Here is a 20,477-nt window from a genome sequence, read left to right on the forward strand (position 1 = left end):
CCAAACTGATTAAATTCTATTCAAGTCATTCTTTCTTCTAACCAAAGAATTCCAATCTACGTTGTAATGGACTTGGTAACATACCCTGCATGGGAGAGACCCTACTCTAAATTGCGATGCAACGCACGCTGACGGAGAAGAAATCATTAAAACACTATTGTCAAAAATGATTAAAAATAAAAGGTCGGTCGAGATACAGCGGAAGCCAGATGCATGCCGGGTGACACGATTGCCTCCTCTCAAAGGCTTCGTTCCTACGCTTCATTTGAGCCTAATTAGCGCGCGGGGCTCATTTCCAGCCCGTCATTCATTGAAACCTTAGAAGAAAACGCTGAAAGGAGATTTCACGAATGAGGCCAAGACCTTTTACAGCCTAATACTAGGCGCGAAGATTCCGGGCGCATCACGGAATCGTCCAGGCGTCTAGAATCCGCTTACCACGAGCGCGACATCAGAGATTCCTGGAAGGCATGCTGCAAATCGAGTGACCAAATTGGCCATGATTTTTCAAATCGAGATGGGATTTTCCATTCGTTTATCAATTAGAGCCCGGAAGGTTTTTTAAAGACCACCCGATATATTGTACGAATATGCAATAAGGAGACTGCCATCTCTTCCAAACATCATTACAAAGTTGCCTGAATCCAACATAACACGACAATCAAGGAGTGTTTGAGTGCCTGAAGAGGTGGACGCTAAGATGGTATGTTGGCACTCAACTATGATTAGGTGAACACCTCACCTTCGCGCTGATGAGAGAGGGAAGCGATTTGTAATTGACAGGATTACAGGGTCAGACGTGTCTAAAGGCAAACAGGGCTTGCCTTCAAACTAAGAACTTTAGAGAAATATTGCGACTATTGTCAAACTCATGCGTTTTTGTCGCGCTTGTCAGAAAGTCCCTCCGTGCAGATTTGACGTAAGAGAATCTCCTGAGAAGCAGCTACATGTAAATATCATTGGTTATATCGAAGTCTGTCACAATGTATTTCTCTAATCAGCACTTTAGCATTTCAGTGGATAGTTCAGTTGCAATTGTCCAATCGAAAATCGACCATCGTCAGGACTTAAAAAATCGACCGCGGCTCAAAGGAATTGAAAGTGGACATTCATGTAATCTCGGTCAGGAACGCTGATGAAGAAAACTATTAACTCTAAGTCGTAAAATTTCTCTCTCGTTCAAACTGGAGATTATCCAAGACAATTAGACCTGTCTCTGTAGGTTTTTTTTAGCCCATCGTGGCGGAGAACACGATACTTAAAGTTGTCTTCTGTCTATAGAAAGGCTCCGATATAACAGCGGTTGTATGGCCTCGCAAAGTTCAGCCAATTCTAGCGTCAGTGTCACAAGTTCTGCATGGATTATGCATGATATCCCAGCTCAATGTAATGGCTTTCGTGACATCAAGGTATATCGTAATTGTTCATTTGGTTATGTTGATTGAATATGTAAGAAGTGTATTATCTATTTATCTACTCATGCCAAATCTAGCGTGGGGGTGTTTCGTCATGATATCGCACCTACAACGGTGCAAGAGTGTAAGATCTGATTGATACTGGTGAAAATTGTAAAAATATTTTCTGGACGTAACTCGATCATAAGCATACATGCTCTTTTTCAGTGAGTGAACATGTCACTGACTGAATATATTGATTAAATGAAAACATGCCTTACCAAGCTGACCATAAAACAATGAGGCCACGTGACGCACTCCTGACATCCTGACACTGCACAAAACGTTGCTTTTTGATAAGATAGGTGAACTGCAAGCAGCGATAAAGCTGTCTTTACCAAACGCCCGCGTGGAGAGTGCGCATCAATAAAAGTGAGAAATAATTACGTCTTGATACTATATCTGGTCTTGATGAATGAGTTCTCCTTCAAATGGTGAAAATATCGCGTGAAAGAAGTTGATTGTAGCGGAAATGTGACCTGTCACCGCAGTAACCCATAAAGAAATAATTAACTACATTTCGACAGATAAGACACAATCGTGTTGTGAGATTATCCGAAAAGACATTTCTACGATTAGTGTTCGCGACGGAAATTAACAGTAAATTGTGTCATTGTCAGCGGACATGTGCATTGTTTTAATCATTATATGTGTTCTTTGGGTGCGTTTTTAAGAATAATAATACTAATTATGGGCTTGCCCACACTCAAAACCGCATCCGACAGTATCTACAATTTTGTCAGAGCCCAGCCGGGTATCCCGCACAACATGAGGATGTGTCGATGGTCAACCAATAGTCGCGGCAGAAAGATAGGCTGCAAGCTTGGCTACGATAGCAGAATTAATAGCTCAATTTTTTATATTGTTGAATTAATTCGGACACCAACAATAAAACGCGTAATTTATGACTCGAAATAAACAAATGAACACAAACAAACGTCCCTAATGCAAGGCTTCAAAGCATTCTCTCTCATTCGGTATATATCATGTTATGGCGTGTTGACTGATTGCCGCTCATCGCAGCTTTGGGGTTCGGGAGTGTTTGCTGACGTTTTAAAGCCCGATTTTACTGTGACAGAAAAATGCAAATATAGGTTGTGAAATTACTAACCAAATACTATAACGAATATGATAGCAGTATTTGTTTAACAAGCCAGCCAACATTTAGATATTAGCTTCTGATTACATTAATTTGTCACAGAAAACCTTTTGGTTACATCGGGGAGTTAAGCCGTATGTGACTATAGTATGCACGGTCAGGGGCATGCTGTTTTGTTTCAGCGCGGATTGCAAGCATGAATTAGACTAGTTTCGGTGTACTGTTAGATCATAGAGACCCCTATCGGCGACTTTGTATAACTTAATTTGACCTACTTGGCTCCTCACTAAATTGTAAAATGCATATAGTTTTCCTTTATTATTGGTGGAGGAAAGACAAATTATTCCATATGGAGTCATGAAATAAACATAATTATCTTGCTTTACAGACATTTCTGATAATTGTTTGTTGCAAGCCCTGCGGCGGAAGAAGTTCCCGTAGGTATTTTAATGATATAAACTTATGAAACACGCACGTGCATGTACATCTGTTTAGTGTTCCATCGGTACAAGCACATAACTTTGGTAACAAGATGTTCAGCAATAAGCAATTAAAATATGCATTATACATTCCGATTGTCAATTGACAAACTCGCCACAAAATTTAAAGAAAACAGGAACTTTTAAAATGCCATTGTATAAAGCCAAAGTATATTATTGTACGACAGAGGGTTATCGCGGTGATGACCCTTGTATCAAACCAAACTGTGGCTAATCACATCTGCACCAACCATCGCCCACGTCCCCGGTTACCACTTCCCACGAGTCACCTGAAACGCAGATCGATTGATGCAGACGACACCACAGCGCGCATGCGTGTTGGGAGGGGGTCCTAGGATTTAAAAGCGGGGAATCCTGAACTTGGAAGAGAACACGCCGAGAACTTTACATAGCAGGACGCTGGATTTGACGGGAAACTAAAGGTAGGTGGTGAAGTTTGATGGTTCTAGAACAGGTTTATTCTTTGAGTCGAATTGAAGGAATATTTTCCGTTTTTACTATCGTCTTGTTTTGGGAGCAAAGTTTTCGACAGCCCTTTCTAAGGACGGAGTAGTTCAAACTTTATCCAGTTGACTTGTTTAGTTTAAACGGTAACTTTGTTTGTAAATCCTTGAATTCCATATAGATGTGTGTTGTATTAGATTTCTTATTGTTAGTTTTCCTCTGTACTCGACTTGACGGGGGTCACGTATTCGGTGTGTTCTACAGCGTTGCATTCAGAGAATATAAGTTTTTTTAGTATCGATTTTGTGTTTTGGAAACATTACGGTACGAACTGGTGGAACTATAAAGTTTTCTTCAGTAATGAATCCAAGAATATCTCTGAATCGCATACGGACCGACCGATTGCGTTCTTAAAAGAAACCATGACCATCATGACAGGAAATTCATCATGTGTGTTGCCACATGCGTGACATGCTGCGAGAGATCGTCACCCAGCCTTCTTGGCGCTTCCTCTTAACAGTTCATGCGGAGGTTTGGACGTGGAAGTTTTATAAAAATGCATTAGTCTACTTTCAATACGCTAGTACTGAAGAGCTCTGAGATGACGCACGTCCCCTATCCGCCCTATGAGAAAGGCTATGACGTCACTATCTAGGCGCGGGAAAATCGACGAAACTACGGGGGGGGATTCAACCTTATGTATCATTCCTAATCTTTAGCTCAACTGATCTGGTTATGTATGATAATTCTTGGTTGCTTGATCATTCGCATTGGTGATCAGCAGCTCTGATAAACTGTTGTATTTCATGTATATGATTGATATTTGAAATATTGCTAGATAGTATCTATAGGCTATAGCTTTAGGCCTACCGGATGGATATCAGGCCAAGTTTAAGTAAACGCCAACTTCTTTTGAACATCTACAGTTTTAGAGAAGCGCTAAATAAACCGCGGGCAACCGCTTCAGATCATGTTAGATGTTTCAGCCAATCATTACTCAATTACGCATTTACGCAAATACCCATCCGCCACATGTCAGGGACCTGTATAGTTGTCCCGACCATTTCCGAGCATAAATTAGGACATGCAAATGTTGCCGAATGCAATTCCCATTGGGATAGCACAACCAATCTGATAATTTCGGTAGCTTTTTTGCTTGATATTGCGGAATGATAAATTATAGGCGGCCAAATTGACGAAATATTGGAAAGATTGTCAACCAACCGGAAAATCTGTTCAACATCCAACTGTGATTTATTGACCGGTTTTTCCACAGTCACCCCGAGGAGCAGTTTTTTGCGCGCAATTATTCATTCCCGTGCTTTAGATTATTGAAGTTGCCACCCATATTTATTCCTCTTTTTTCCCTTAATCACCAGCTGCGCGCTAAAACGGCAAATACACAAACACATTGGTATAATTTGTTATTGGTTCATAACGAAAACGACGGAGGGCGAGCAAAATTCTGTAAAAGCTGCAGCCACGCCTGCAACTAGAAACGGTTACTCTAAGCTGCAACCTGCAATGTATCGATCTTTTTATCGCTCATCGCAGTGGTGTAGCCTAATAGGCCTTTAGGGTGCGGTAAAACTCTCGTTTGCGGAGCGGTTTAGTTCTTCGTGCCCTGGATGAGAGCAAACAAGTGACATCGGGTGAGAATGAGCCAAATGAGTCATCTGCTCACTTTGAAAGTGTAAACTTACCCTTAATAAAGGCCTGATTTCTTTGTTTGACAACTTTCTAAAGCAATCATTTTTCATAGCCAGCATCTGTCGTTTTCTCATCGAGAAACAAAGTTTGAATTCGGTTGTCATATGTCATCTCGCTCCAGGACACATATGGAGTTTTTCATTCTGTCGGGTTGTTTTGACATTATAACATAAAAGATTTTGGCATTAATTATGTGCCTCATAATATCAAATCGCATAGCAATTAGACAATATCTAGTTAACAACAATGGTCAGAAAGTGAGTTGTACCAATTTACCGACTACTCACATTACAAGGAACAATAACTTTGCTTTGCATGGCGATTGTCGACTGCGCATTTACCAGCCGCCGAGAAGTTTGCGTTGATCAAAATCGACTGGAAGGTTGGATGAAATGCCGAAAAGGGACACAATTATTGATAGATCGGTTGGTGTTTGAGTGATTTTTTGTATTAGAAAAAAGGAAACTGTAATACCACCATTACCACCACCGATTAAGATTTGCCGAATATTCTGGTATATTAGAGTAAGCGGGGTCAACCTCCACCACTCCGCACTCGAATTCGCAGCTCCAGTAAAATAGTGATGTTCTTCAGCCGAACAGGTGTGGTTGAAGAGGAAAAACTGTTCTCGAGGACGAGTGACGAGGATTTTTTACTCTCTAGTGCTCGTTCAAACAATTCAGCATCAGAATCTTTAAAAAAATAAATCCTTTCTGTAGTCATTGGTTGAGTCAACAAGAAGAAACAGGTGTTACTGGGGGGGGGGGGGGGATATTGATTTTTTTATGGGTTTTCTTGAAATCGTCTACTGTATAAGCTTTCAACGGATTTGGAATCCCTACAAGCATTTTTCGAGAAAAAAAAATTCGTTTTTTTCCACCCAAATCTCACATTTCTTTTTTTTGGGACTTTCCCGTTATCCTCCTTGCATGACATTAGCATGTCGACCCAAACAACTAGTCAGAACTAGTCTTCTTCAAAGATACATTTCATGTCATCAGATCGGAGTAATTACTCACCGGTAGTGAAAATATACGTATTGTATATTCGTTTTTTCCTAATCAATTTTAAGCTAATGGAGGGTATATAGGGGTAAAATATCATTAGACTGTTTATAAATCAGTACCAGAAATTCTATTAGCAATTCTCTGTGTTCTTTTCAGGGAGTCAAAATTAGATTGAAACACTAAAGTGGTTCAGTATGGGAGTTCACCAAGAGTTTCTTCTTAAAGGCTAAATGTTCTTTCCTCCAAAGTTCGAAACGGAATTCGAGATTTTCCAATACGTATACATACACCAAGATAAAAAAACATCATTCAAATAATTTAAAATGTCTGCAAGCTCTGTATAACGAACATATGATATACTAAAATCCGTAAGAATTACGATTGAACCGCCGGGACACTTTTTCCAGGGGGACAATTTCTGCTTACACCAGCCCTTTAACTAAATCTCCGACTTGAGCAGAGGAAAACAGCTACCCAACATATGCTCTGAAAGCGCTTTGTAAGTGAGGAAACTATTTGAAGAAAAGATAACTACATTACCGGTTTCTTCGATTTTTTTCATAAAATGTGTTGTCGGGTTGAGCTGACGACACCCCGGCCTTTGATCCCCAAATGGTGACGCTCGGCATGAACGTATTGAGAAGAAAAGCTCAATCGAATTCAAAGTAGGAGTCTGTATTCTGATATTGGGTTTCGAACTATCATGACTCTTATGCACACCGCGGATCAAGTGCCCAAGTTAAAGCCAAGTTGCGTGCAAACAACTGTGGAATGGAGTGTCTTGGCAATGTTTATTTCTATATGTATTACCCGAGTCAAAAGGAAGGTTAATGAATACGAACGACGCGTGCCGGTCTTTAGCAAACTAAATCACAAATAAGCAACAAGACAAAGATATGGCAGGAGCGCTCATCAGTCTCTCAACGCTCTGAGTGTTCACCGTTTACCTCCCTGGTTGTGGTAAATATCAGAAACCTCATTTTACAAACTTTTCTTGCCTTGAGCATACGTTTCCCTTCTGCCCATGCGGGCCAACCCAGAAGACAACCTAGCGCTCAACATGTAGTCAGCGAACATCGTACAATCCATGTCCATGACACACAATCTCACTCATCTCGTAGCGAATTTCTTCTACATATGACTCGTCATCTTCAGCTCAGATGATTATTTATATTCGGATGATAATATAGGCTTCCCGAAACCTCCGGCTTAGCTTCTTTATCGTACATGTAATTAGAAGTTTTATTAATCGAATCCTAAAACATTTGAATCCACCCACCCTCAACATTTTAATTTAATTCTAAACGTGAATACAATTCCTTGACTAAGAACAAAATCCCTCCGTTTTGTTTGGTAAAATAAGCAGGTTTTAGCAATGCTCACTTTAAAAATCGGATGTGCCGTTCGTGATGTAATCTAAAATTGAGATTCACAATAGCATATCGGTCAAATGCGCGTAGCTGCGAATCATCACTCGATTAAGGACGGTGTACAAACGTATTTAAAAAGCTCAAATACCTTTAGGGGTATTTCATTTTCCCGAACAATCTCAAGGTTTTGAAGAAAAAAAGTATTTGTATATACATGTACATGTAATAACACCTCGAATGCTGTGTCGTTCCAAATCCGAACCATGAGAAAAAACATTTTTGAGAAAAAAGGTGGACGTGCTGTAACCGGATGATCATGACACTGCAATATCATCATCTCACGGAAGGCGCGCTGTCTATAGACGGTGATCCAATTATGTAGTTGCGACACGAGATACATAACCGAATTCGCATCAGTTTCATAGAGGATTTATCATATTCACCGGGAACAAGGCCAGTGATGTCACTCACCAAGGTTATTGCTTGCCAAAAATGACAGAAATCAGCTACTAGTTTACGTTAAGCTGAAGGTCATGCGACACAAAATCGAAAAAGTTGGGGTCCGTGGCTGTTGCAGACGCTGAACCAAAAGTGCATGCAAACACTGGCATTGAAGGAGATTGGGGTCACTATAATCCGCATGGGCATGCAACTCGCTGAAATACGACCTAAGCTGACAGGGAATGGTTTCTGGAGTAGCTCGTCTTGACAAATAAAGGTTCCGAGATCGCCAAGTCTCTGTGCGGATGGACGTATAGACTGAGTAGTCAAGAGTTATCAAGAAGCATGAACACCGAAAACCAATATACATGCATGTACATATTTTTTGCAAGAGTTATTAATGCGTTTGAAAACCTCGATGGGTGAACGCTTTGGTAAGATGGACCCAACGCTGTTGAATCTGTAGCTGACGATCTTGGTGATCCCCATCCGAAGAATTTGACAAATATGACAGGGACATATAATTTGCACAAAAAAAACGTGCGGGAAGGTTTTTTTCAATCTAAGCAATACCGTAATGAAGACCCAGGACGATATTCTCTCTAATTACAACTAGTTGCCATTGACTGCCCCATTTATTGATGACTTCCAATCTAGAATTTGACAGACACGACATATCATTACAGTCTGTTGAAGCTGATTTATACGGGCAAACTCTAACTGATCGATTAGTCAGCGATTTCCCATTACCAACGACACAAATGAATTCTCGGGACGACCGGGGACCGGTAGTTCAGGTAGCCTATCCTACCATCGTTGTCACAACGATAACTGAGCATCATCCAGAAAAATAACATGTCCAGAAAGGCCGCTGATGGCAAGGCTGATTTCTGCAGCAGAACTAACTACATCTTGACCCGCAAGGTTACGTGGATTCCGATAGTAGTGACGAAAACGTATGAAAGTCGGGATAAGCTACATTTATTGCCCTGTTCGCCCAGTTCGGATGAGGGCATTTCGCCTGATACAGGGTCCGACGATTGGTCAACGGGGTCAACTAGCGATTGGGTAGGGCCGCATCAGCAAAGGGCACTAGGGCGTTTTCCGCTGTGGTAAAACTACGCTCGGCACCAGCGTTTATTGTGCCTGCATGATAATTGAAAATTAGTCGCAGTGGTCTTTTGACGATTTACTTCTTCCGCTTCCCACCACGACGCAACTGGGTAATTTTACCAAATACTCGCTGCGGCCGCAGTGGGAAGATGCTATTGGAATCAGAACTGAATGTTTTAAGCTCGCTACTTTCCATGCAGCAAAGGATGTGAGGATGAATGAAAAAGCTGACTCTCCGCTGTTTGTCTTGCAATCAGGGACGTGCATTCCTTATGTAAATATCATTATCCGTAATGGAAAATTCATTTCACTCAATTCATGAAAAATTCCCTTGATGAAGGTGGGGTTTTTTTTGGCAAATTGGACGTGTCAGTAAATTTTTCCTGGTGCTTTTCGCAATAGTTTGTTTTACAGCTGACAAGGCTTTAAACTTTTCAGGAAGTTTCGCGGGAGTGACTTCCCGATCAAGGATCTCTCGAATGTATTACTTAGCCTACCATAATTTCGTTCCCATCATAACTAATCAAACTTTTAAAAATGTCATTTCAGAAACATGAAGCTCTACATCGCCATTACCCTAGTCTGTCTCTTGGTATTCGAGATCTTCGCCAGCGCCGCCGCGGCCGAAACGGCAGACCAAGACATGGACAAACGGGCGCCAGGCTGGGGGAAGAGAGGCTGGGGAAAGCGCGACGATGACTCAGAAGGCGCCTTAGATGATTACCTCAAGCGCGGTTGGGGCAAGCGAGGCTGGGGCAAGCGCGGCTGGGGCAAACGAGGTTGGGGCAAGAGAGACATCGACGGCGCACCATGTGAAGACTTAAACCAGGGCGTGATTTACTATATTTACAAAGCAGTTGAGGTAAGTCAGTTTCTTTCGTATGACAGCTCGCACACAAACGCTGGGATTGACTTTGAGATTGTCAGAAAAAAAGTTATTCATGAAAATGTATGTAGCCTATACAGTCATTGTATTCAAAATGTTCCCCACTTTTAGCGGACCAAAACACACTTGACGAACATCGGACCCGGGGATGCTGATGCCGACTAATCCGGCCAGATAAATTCACCTTTTGAGGCCGACGCTCACCAGTTGAAAGGACCCTACAAAATATCATCCCGTCGAAGCTCCAAGTTCGAATGATCGAAAGTAACATTCATAGGTTTTGTGTTTTTATAAAAAGAAGTGTATTTTCCCGCCGACATGGCAAATTTTTTACAAGAATCTTATTCAACATGCTCAGTAAATCCTACATCTCGTCAAGTGTGAACTTGGCAACTGCTGTGCGACAGCTTATTGGCATTTTCAACAAGTTTGCCAATGTCACAATGAAATCGACGAGGGAACACCTGCATTCAACTTTAATTGCATCCGAATGTTTTAATTGATTTACTTTAAAATCGTCGTCGTCATTGAGTACTGTCAGGTCAGTATTTAACAGCTTGAGAGTGAACTTTCTTGCCATCATCCGTACATACAACATACTTTGAAAGCTGGCGGTTGACTTTGCACCACTTAAAATATCTTTGTCGTAGTCAGGAACTTCCTCCATCTGATTTCCGTCGTTGATGACGCGACAAGCTTTGAAGGAGCCGTCCTCACCGAGGGTGCTCAAGTTGGTACATGTATATCATAACTTAACTTGTAAATTCACTTACTGCAATATAAATGTATTTACTGGCCTTATTAGTTTGCTAAACAGGTTAATGTTCCCTGAGAATGATGGCGATATCAAATTAAGGGATTTAGACTTGACAACTCGACTAAGGACCAACCAACTTTTAGGGGTATAATCGGGTTTGCAATGAGGAGGTTAATGGGACACCATGGATGGTTGCACCTTTGACAGGAAACTTATTTCTCCTATAAAATGGCAACATATGAGCAAAAGACTATGCAGCCTTGTTGAAGTATTATGATTATGATGCCACCAGCTGATACCGTGCCGACTATGATCACGGCGCCAACGATTTACCGGCTTATCTTGCAAGGAACTGGATATTTCTGACACATAAACAGGACATATATAGCTCAAGGTATGATGTAAGAATGTCACAGTCGGCAAAAACTGTCAATTCAGTACACAGTCATTGATATAAGCAAGATGATAGGCCTAATCAATATTTGGAATGAAGATCCTCCATGAGAATGCAACACGTTCCACCGAGGCGAGATATTTCCCTTTTGGCCCGATATTTCAGCATGCGAATATCGTTACTTGCCAGTACAACAAGCGGGTGAAGGTGTTCTTAAAATACCTTTAAGATCACTTAAATGCTCGTCGAAATGCTGACAGACATGATATGCCACTCCCCCTAAAAATCGGTACGGCATTTTCGACCTCGTATCATGTTTCTCGAGCTAATTAAGAAAAGATATCATGACTTAAGGGACAACACGGTCTTTGACTGAGCACGAATGTTCCTTTCAAAACGTGCGTGTGGATTAGTTTGAGGAAGTCTCGAGCGGTATACTTGGCGTGGATTCGTCATACCATTCGAAATTACATTACTTGACGATAGACGCGCCTTTAACTGGCGTGATAACAGTCCCAGATTACCTAATATCAATATTTCAAGAGAGAAAAAACAGATGTAAAACCATGTTGACTTAACTGAGTTGGTCCCACCCGAAAGTATGTTTTCGAGAGTCGTAATGGGCACGCGTTAGCTGTCGAAAGATCAGTCTTATCATCAGAGTTAATTACCTTAAAACTGGCTTCTGAAAGTCGTTGGCACCTTCAAAAAGATTATTTCAATGCACGGAGCATGGTAATCATCACCGAGACCTTCATAAAGAACAGTAGAGCCAATCACCCGTTTTAAAAAAAAGACAACATGGCATTGCTGCAATGCCATTGATGCCAAGGTAAATCTTAACAAAATCATATGAAAATTGTATCAACGTCCTAACAAGTTCATGTTAAATTGGATTAAATGACTATTAACAACTGATTATTTTAAAAATCTTGGCGCAAATATCAAACAAACTCAATTCTGTAAAAAAAGGCCCAACCCAAAAAGCCCGCGAAGCATATTATAACTGACTTATAATCCCGATGGAAACGTTGATTGCAGATCACGTTGCCTGATTACTGGGTACAGTACACCTTTAAAGTGCTTGACGATCACATCACACTGCTAATGAGCCAACCCTGTCAACGAAACAATTTGAAGGCAGAAGCAAATTTGCGAAAGTTTAAGTAATTAAAAGGTAGGATGATTTTGATAGCTGTGGTGCTGCGTAAATTGAATTGGTAATGTTGGATGGCGTCGCTGACAACCGCTGGCATTCTGTTGAAGGTTGATAGAAATCGCTGATTTCATTTATTGATGACAAAATATGAAGATGCTAGATAATGATAGCAGGTTTAAAGGTTTCGGTTGAAGCAGTGGCCGTTAGGAGCAATCCGCTGAGTGGGGCTGAGTGTGACGCGCATGGAAAGTTCCACGAAACTAGACGTCTATTTGCAGACTCAACAGCTATTCAGATATTTTAGTTCAAGTAACCGTATTGTATTTCAAATTCAAAGAGTGTAAGCTCATCTTTTGTAAATTTGACACGTTAACCTCGCCCCAGAAGCATTACTCGCCCGGCCGCGCTGCCCATCCGGAGAGAAGTCCTTAAAAAGTAAAATACTGGATGCCTTCCCAAGTTGCACATCTTCACTTTACAATAATTGGCGATATTATTCCCGATAAGCATCCACAAAACATGCGCAAAAAATCGCGGTTCCATCGATTCAAAAATGGCATTCGATTTGATAATCTTACACCAGATTTAGTTCTCTAGCGCGTGATGTAATTACAACTGATTTAATGAGGTAAAAAGTCACCGAAATCGGATCAGGAAAACCTTTCCGAAGCACCTCCAATCTTTACAGTTTACGAAGAGAGTACACCGTTACTCTTAATAACACCTCTTGAAAACCGCCGATGATCCCTTCGGTGGAAACTAAATCGCCATAATTAGTTGGTAAATTTGCTGTCATTAATTTTGAAAAAAGCATCGAGGAAATTTGTCTTTATGATTGAAGCTTCGATCTTTTAAAATTTATTAAGAATTCTTAGAGTTTCAAGGAGTTCATTATGACTTCGTCAAAAGTTTACAATCGAGAAGTGCGATCTTTCAACCGGAATGCTTCAAGTTCACATTTAGAACTGCCGCGTTCTAATACCTGTTATGACATCCATCATAAAAAAGTAAAGATCAAGAGATCCATCGTGAGAAAGTAAAGATAAACAAATCCATTAAGAGAAAGTGAAGATCAACAGATCCATCAAGAGAAAGTAAAGGCAAAGAAGATCCACCAATTGAGAGAAAGTAAAGGTCAAAGAGTTCCATCGTGAGAAAATAAAGATCAGGAGATCCATCATGAGGAAGTAAAGATCAACAGATCCACCAAGAGAAATGTAAAGGCAAAGAAGATCCACCAAGAGAAAGTAAAGGTCAAAGAGATCCACCAAGAGAAAGTAAAGGTCAAAGAGATCCACCAAGAGAAAGTAAAGGTCAAAGAGATCCACCAAGAGAAAGTAAAGGTCAAAGAGATCCACCAAGAGAAAGTAAAGGTCAAAGAGATCCACCAAGAGAAAGTAAAGGTCAAAGAGATCCATCGTGAGAAAGTAAAGATCAACAGATCCATCAAGAGAAAGTAAAGGCAAAGAAGATCCATCAATTGAGGGAAAGAAACGGTCCAAGAGATCCACCAAGAGAAAGTAAAGGTCAAAGAGATCCATCGTGAGAAAGTAAAGGTCAAAGAGATCCATCGTGAGAAAGTAAAGGTCAAAGAGATCCATCCATTAAGAGAAAGTAAAGGTCAAAGAGATCCATCCATTAAGAGAAAGTAAAGGTCAAAGAGATCCATCCATTAAGAGAAAGTAAAGGTCAAAGGAAATCCATCAAGAGAAAGTAAAGGTCAAAGGAAATCCATCAATTAAGAGAAAGTAAAGGTCCAAGAGATCCATCAAGCGAAACTGCAGGTCAGGGAGGTCGATCGCGTGAAGGTAAAGGTAAATGAGATCCATCGTGAGAAAGTAAAGGTCAAAGAGATCCATCGTGAGAAAGTAAAGGTCCAAGAGATCCATCAAGCGAAACTGAAGGTCAGGGAGGTCGATCGCGTGAAGGTAAAGGTAAATGAGATCCATCGTGAGAAAGTAAAGGTCAAAGAGATCCATCGTGAGAAAGTAAAGGTCAAAGAGATCCATCAAGCGAAACTGAAGGTCAGGGAGGTCGATCGCGTGAAGGTAAAGGTAAATGAGATCCATCGTGAGAAAGTAAAGGTCAAAGAGATCCATCGTGAGAAAGTAAAGGTCCAAGAGATCCATCAAGCGAAACTGAAGGTCAGGGAGGTCGATCGCGTGAAGGTAAAGGTAAATGAGATCCATCGTGAGAAAGTAAAGGTCAAAGAGATCCATCGTGAGAAAGTAAAGGTCCAAGAGATCCATCAAGCGAAACTGAAGGTCAGGGAGGTCGATCGCGTGAAGGTAAAGGTAAATGAGATCCATCGTAAGAAAGTAAAGATCAAGGAGATCCGTCATAAGAAAGTAAAGGTCAAGAATTGAGTGCGCAATGCGCACCTTCGATAAGAAATTAATTTAAACGATTTCGCAAGATTTTGGCATTTTCTTTTCAAGATAATACCATTATTTGTATTAATATATGATGAAGCATGTATCATTCGATTTCCCCATCAATTCACGACATGTCGTAAAAGATAGTCAACGACTTTTTGTGATAGACCACGAAACGTGCTCATGTCCAATCAAAATGAAAAATTGCTCTCGCCTCGGCACGGAATGTTTTTAAATGTTCGTATCAAATGGGCAATGACTAAATCTGTAGAACATTTTGAAAAAAGATGTATCGGCAATGTCGTTATCTCATCCATTGATACGGTAGCTATCACGAGTGGTAATCTCTCGTAGTTTACTAACAGAAACGATGTTTGCAAAAATATTTATAGACAATTTCGTGTTTGGGTTTTGCACAATAATTGAAATTTACCAAAGTTCGTTTTCTCACATCATATGAGTTATTTGGGTATACAGTATATCTTAGGGTTCCTTGTTTAAAATCAATCGGCGCTTAACAGTTAGAAGCGCGCAGCAGACGGCATGCATTTGTTGGCGATCGATGTGATTTAGAGTGAGCGTGAAAAAAATAAAGGCCTATCTGGATTTATGGAAAGACGCGACGTGACCTGACATATTCAGCATACCAAATCCTAATCAGTCTGAATCATGTGAATTATGAAACCCACCAACATCCCTCCGATTCATAATTGCGTTTGGTTGAGTTGGCAAATTTTTATCCCAGAGATACCCTCATCTGTCATTAGATGGGATCGTATTATTAGAGAGGACTGCTAAGTGTGATTGGAGAAGACTTTCACTGAGTGATAGATGGGGAGAGGGAAGATTTTACACTTGATGTTGTCCACGGATTCCCGAATTCGAATTTGAATTCCTGCAACTTGTTGTCCTTTGAGAGAATCGCTGGCCGGGTTGATGCTAATCATTTCATTTCTTAAATCGTAATTCTTGCAACTGTATCATTGCCAGTGTCTGCTCACAACTGACCACAGTAGAAATACGCGGTCTTCCTACAGCAGGAATTGCTGCTGGGATTACTATTTAGGTATTAGCCAATGGGAGACATCGTTGATGGGTGATGCTTGCGGCGCATGGCGCTTACATGTCTTCCGATTGGTCAATTCCTAAAGCCTGCAGCACACTAGCCGCCAACTTCGGCGTTCACAGGCGTTTTTTGCCGCAAGAGTCCTGAACGCCAGAAAAATCCCTAGTCTGCTACGAACGGCGTCGGCGAACGCGACTTGACGCCACTTGCCGCATCTAAACGCCAAATATCTAACATGTTTGATTTTTGACGCGTGTCGCCGCGCTTGAACGCAAGAAGAAGCCAGGTGTGCTACGGATTGCCGCCTGACTTGGCGTCGGCGGCGAGGCTATGGCCAATAGGCTTGCGTCTTGATGTCACATGATTTCAAAAGGGCAGCCTAAAGTGGCGGAAGAGACGCTACTGGACGCCAACTTTGGGCAGGTATGCTCTGACCGGGATCCACTGGCCGCCAACTTTGGCGTCGAGAGGCGTCAGCCGAACGCTTCTTGTCGCCAAAGTAGGCGGCTAGTGTGCTGCGGGCTTCCAAAGTTGGCGGCTCCTTTTCGCGCGAGGAAAGAGGTTGGTGGAGGTCTGGTGCTTTTGGCATACCTGCACAAATGTCACTGACACGAAGTAACCTTTCACGCTTTTCCTGCCCATTTGATTACCAATAGTATATTGAGCAGTTTATACGGTGCCCCAAGAATGACATCATTGAGAAGAAAATCACCAACCTAGCCCCGACTCGGAGATATCTGGCCCCACTCAGAGACAGTCACATCCCGCGCCCCCTGATGCCCCCAATGATGAGTGTGTGGGGAAAGCCAGTAATGATACCTAATAACCCTTATCATGCAAGAATGAGGTACCAAAGATATGCTGGGGGCGGCAAACTTGGCTGGGAAGTGGTCAATCTAAGAAATGATATAGGGTAGGGAGCAATTTCGAGCAATTTCAAGTTCTGATATTGAATACAGTCCCTAGGAAACTCAACACTCGCATTTGCTTTTCAGTCTACACAACGACATTTGTTGACATTTCTTTTCAGCCTCAGAACGTATTGACACAATTCTTTTCGAATTCGAGTTCAATTTTTAAATTGTGAAAGAGCAGCTTCGTCCCTTCGTCCCATTTTTTGGATCCAGGGCGTAACCAGATTTAGTTCCATCTCTTATAGGAGAAAGAGTAAAGAGAAGACATTCATTTTTTTGATAATCGGGAAAGACACATGCTATGAATGATCCCTTCTAGAATCATTTGGAGAGTATACTTGCATGCATGTCAGATTTAATGAGCGATCCTTGCTCTTGAGTCATTTGGGACAATACATGCTTAATTGATCCCTGTTCATCTCTTCCTGATATTGTCGGAGTATCGACAAGCATGGTACAAATTTAGTGGACCTGGCGGAGAACTTTTCTCGGCGGCCGATATATGGGCAGTCACACCTCGTGCATTTTGAAATTAAATACCAAAGTGATGTCCCAAATGATGTTCTTTTACAAACTCATTTTGACACTAATCCTTTTTTATGCCACAAATGATATAAGACGTATGTCAAATTGATATAAAGCTTATATCGACCTCGCCCAAAGTCAAGATTCACGAGGCATTTTTCATGTTTTCACCACCCATCACGTCTTATCTGGAAACAATGGTATCTCCGAGGGTATTATATCAGAATAATTCCGTCTAGCTTCAACGGAAATCCTCTATTTTAAGCTGATGAATTTGATATTTATGTCGGCGTTAAAGAGTGTCGTGAATGTCATACGTCAAATCATGAGACACGAATCACGAGATGGATGACCTTTAGTTTCAATATACATGTATACTGAAAGTTGAATATTCATGCTATAAACCTTTGTTTTATTACAGGCCGAGGCCCAAAGAATTAACGCATGCGCCAGCACAGATAACTAAGCAACTGAGAGAAGTGATAGAGTTACGATATTTAAAAAGGTAGGTACGTTGATTTTTTTCTATACTCTGAGAAATAAAGGTTTATGAGGTTGATTTTCAGATCCTCGGCAAAAGATAAGGGGTGTTTCATCTTTCAAAAAATCCTGCATATTCTGTGTTGGCCGAAAAAACTTTAAAGGATTTGAAAAGCTCAAAAACCTCTAAAATGTTCTAGGAGTGATTTGCTGCACTTTAGTGAAGTTATTTATCGCACCTAAATTCGGGATAAAAACTGTAGAAGTAAATTGAAAGTGCCGGCAGATGATACATGTCAACTATTATAGGAGATTAGCTCAATACTGGCAAGCCTTCCTCATTAGGAAGCCATAGACTTTCGTGTCCCGGATGATGTCAAACCGGATAAAACTTGAGCAGTATCTTGGGATATTTTTCTCGCGTGACAGGGCGGTGTCAGCAAGATCCGCTCGTAATATCCGGTGTCAAAGGTCAAAATATAGACTTGCGGTTTTTTACCAGGTATTTGTCACTTGCAATCTTGACATTTTACCAAGAGGCGCTGCTTTCGGTAAATGTGGCGAATTGGCGATAGTTCGAAAACTAGTCCGAATAGCATTTTCCATTAAGACGCCAACATTGATCATGCCGATTTATCGGCGGTGAATATCAGTCCTAAGGATGGATATACGCACAACGACGGTGGATCGGCATGACATTGATAAAACTTCAACAACTCTAAACTCCCCTCAGCTTCAACAGATGAGCATCAGTAATCATTTAAAAGTCAGAAAAGTAGCTATAAGCGCGGATGAAAAGAAGGAGGATTAAGACGCAAGAGGCTCGCAGTCTAGTGGAAAAACTAATAGCGTTTCTTTATTATCTAAATGATCCTTGATAGTATTAACGAACGGAACTTGGGGCGTTTAGCTATACAACACCGTTCTATACGCCTGGTGCAGGTTGTGATTTCGCGACTTCGGTGGTTCGGATAGATCTGGGAAATTGAGAAGCAGTGTCAGGTGGTTGGGTAATTACGAACCACTAGCAATGCCACAAGTGGATTTAATTTGGTGATATGTGGATTAATTGGGCGATTGTGTTGTGGAAACAACGACCGCCAAGAGCGCGACTCTGACAAAATGAAGAAAAATATTACGCATCTTGACTATCTATCTCGCGATAGACGGGGCCACCGGGCAATTTCACACTATCTCCACTCGCACCCACCGAGTGGCAGGAGTGATTGTGGAAATTACAAATAATTGAAATGGTCATATGAAGCAGATTTCGGCGCATAATAAGCCGTGCCCAAAACTGCCCTGACAACAATTGTCGAATATCACAAGTAGAGATGGAGTGGCAAGGGGGCATTGTGGTAAGCATCCTCCTGGCCACGTCCAAGATTGGCAACCGTTAGGAATGACATTTGGTCTGAAGGAACCTGTCTGATGTTGTTCATTACCAGCTTTATGGAGACAAAGAACAGCTCCGAAGAACAAGTGAATTTATTTACAGATCAGCAGGGACAGTCGATGGCCTAGCAAACGCTAAAAAGAAGACCGTTGCTTACTGGAACCGCACAGTTATGAGATACTTTCAGTATGAAAGTGCTTTCCCAGAGACGTCTCGAAGTGGATCATCAACTTAACATTTCCTTTACCAAATTGGACTTAACCACATATTCTTTTTCTTTGCAGATATGAGTGATCGCACAATCCCCCACCACGAAAATGTAAATAGGCTGATCCGAATCTTCAAGAAGGTCAAGAAACCCAGAAGGATAGACAAGAAACCGTAAAATCTGTTACGGAATCTGACCCCATGTAGCTCATCAAGAACTCGAAAGTACGCCAATCGTCGTCCAAAAATATTCATATTGTAAATATCCTCGAACTTTTAACCAACAAAGTGCGAATGTTCATTTACCTAGAGTTGTCAACCTATCCTGTGTGAAGATTTATTTACCCCGGACTTGAACCAATCCTGTACCTATATTTATTTACTCTGAACTTAACAGTCGTCTGCCTTAATGTTTTGACATTGAATTGATTGGATGAAGAAAAGTATTAAATCTGCATGAAGAATTTCTTTCCCGAACGCTTGATGTATTTGTTTGTCTGTTTGATAACATTTCGCGCTTTTTCAAACAAGATGGGCCGCATTGTTTAATGTTTAAGAGAGGTGTCTTCAGGCTTTTGGGCAGCTGAGGTTGGTGGGAACACAAATTGCTGCTACCTGACTGCAAGGGAAACATTCTGGAACGAAATTCTTCATGAAACGCACGATTTTTCAGTTCATACTGGGCACAATATCATTCAACAATTCGTGATTTACATACTTCATGTCAAGGCTATATTAGGACAAACGATTATCTTTATTCGGTAAAATCCGAGGCTGTTTTACTTGTCACGTGACACGCGCATCCCATCCATTTCTGTTATCTTTGAAATATGACATTGTGGTCATCCAAATAAAATTTTTATTTTGTCTTCAAAATGTCTTAAATGTTTATTTTTGTGCTCATTCTCTTAAGGAATAACTCTGGTTTAGTCGGCCTCATCGATGAACTGACGGAACGTAACGGACAGTTCAAGGGAGGGCTAGCGGCAGACATCGCAGATAATGACATGCATGGTTTCTGTGGAGAGGGCGCTAGAAATATTGATACATCCGTAAATTGGCACGAAGGATTGATATAAGATTCTTGTCCACGTGATAAATGCACGCCAGAGCTGCCCTCTAAGCAGCAACTCAGTTGTTAGTGTCGGTCCGGCTAATTTCCCCTCAAATTGGAAACCAT

At 41.3% G+C, this 20,477-nt stretch overlaps 1 protein-coding gene across 2 annotated transcripts; it reads left to right on the forward strand.

Moving 5' to 3' along the window:
* Window positions 1-3,349: 3,349 nt before the first annotated feature.
* On the forward strand, window positions 3,350-20,173 carry LOC135489131 (cerebral peptide 1-like). 2 transcript variants are annotated; one of them, XM_064774329.1, is made up of 4 exons: window positions 3,350-3,475; window positions 9,688-10,000; window positions 17,636-17,723; window positions 19,375-20,173. In XM_064774329.1, exons 2-3 carry the CDS (start codon window positions 9,692-9,694, stop codon window positions 17,678-17,680), a joined length of 354 nt encoding a protein of 117 aa, XP_064630399.1. In that variant the 5' UTR covers window positions 3,350-3,475; window positions 9,688-9,691; the 3' UTR covers window positions 17,681-17,723; window positions 19,375-20,173. The 2 variants fall into 2 exon arrangements, with proteins under 2 accessions (XP_064630399.1, XP_064630398.1); XM_064774328.1 differs by having other exon boundaries at window positions 17,636-17,719.
* Window positions 20,174-20,477: the final 304 nt, after the last annotated feature.

Source organism: Lineus longissimus, chromosome 6 (assembly GCF_910592395.1).
Source record: "Lineus longissimus chromosome 6, tnLinLong1.2, whole genome shotgun sequence".
NCBI classification, from domain to species: Eukaryota; Metazoa; Nemertea; class Pilidiophora; order Heteronemertea; family Lineidae; genus Lineus; species Lineus longissimus.

Coding starts and splice junctions, on each gene's coding strand:
- LOC135489131 (XM_064774329.1), top strand. CDS start 9,692: ATGAAGCTCTACATCGCCATTACCCTAGTCTGTCTCTTGGTATTCGAG. Junction 10,001..17,635: donor ATATTTACAAAGCAGTTGAG/GTAAGTCAGTTT, acceptor GTTTTATTACAG/GCCGAGGCCCAAAGAATTAA.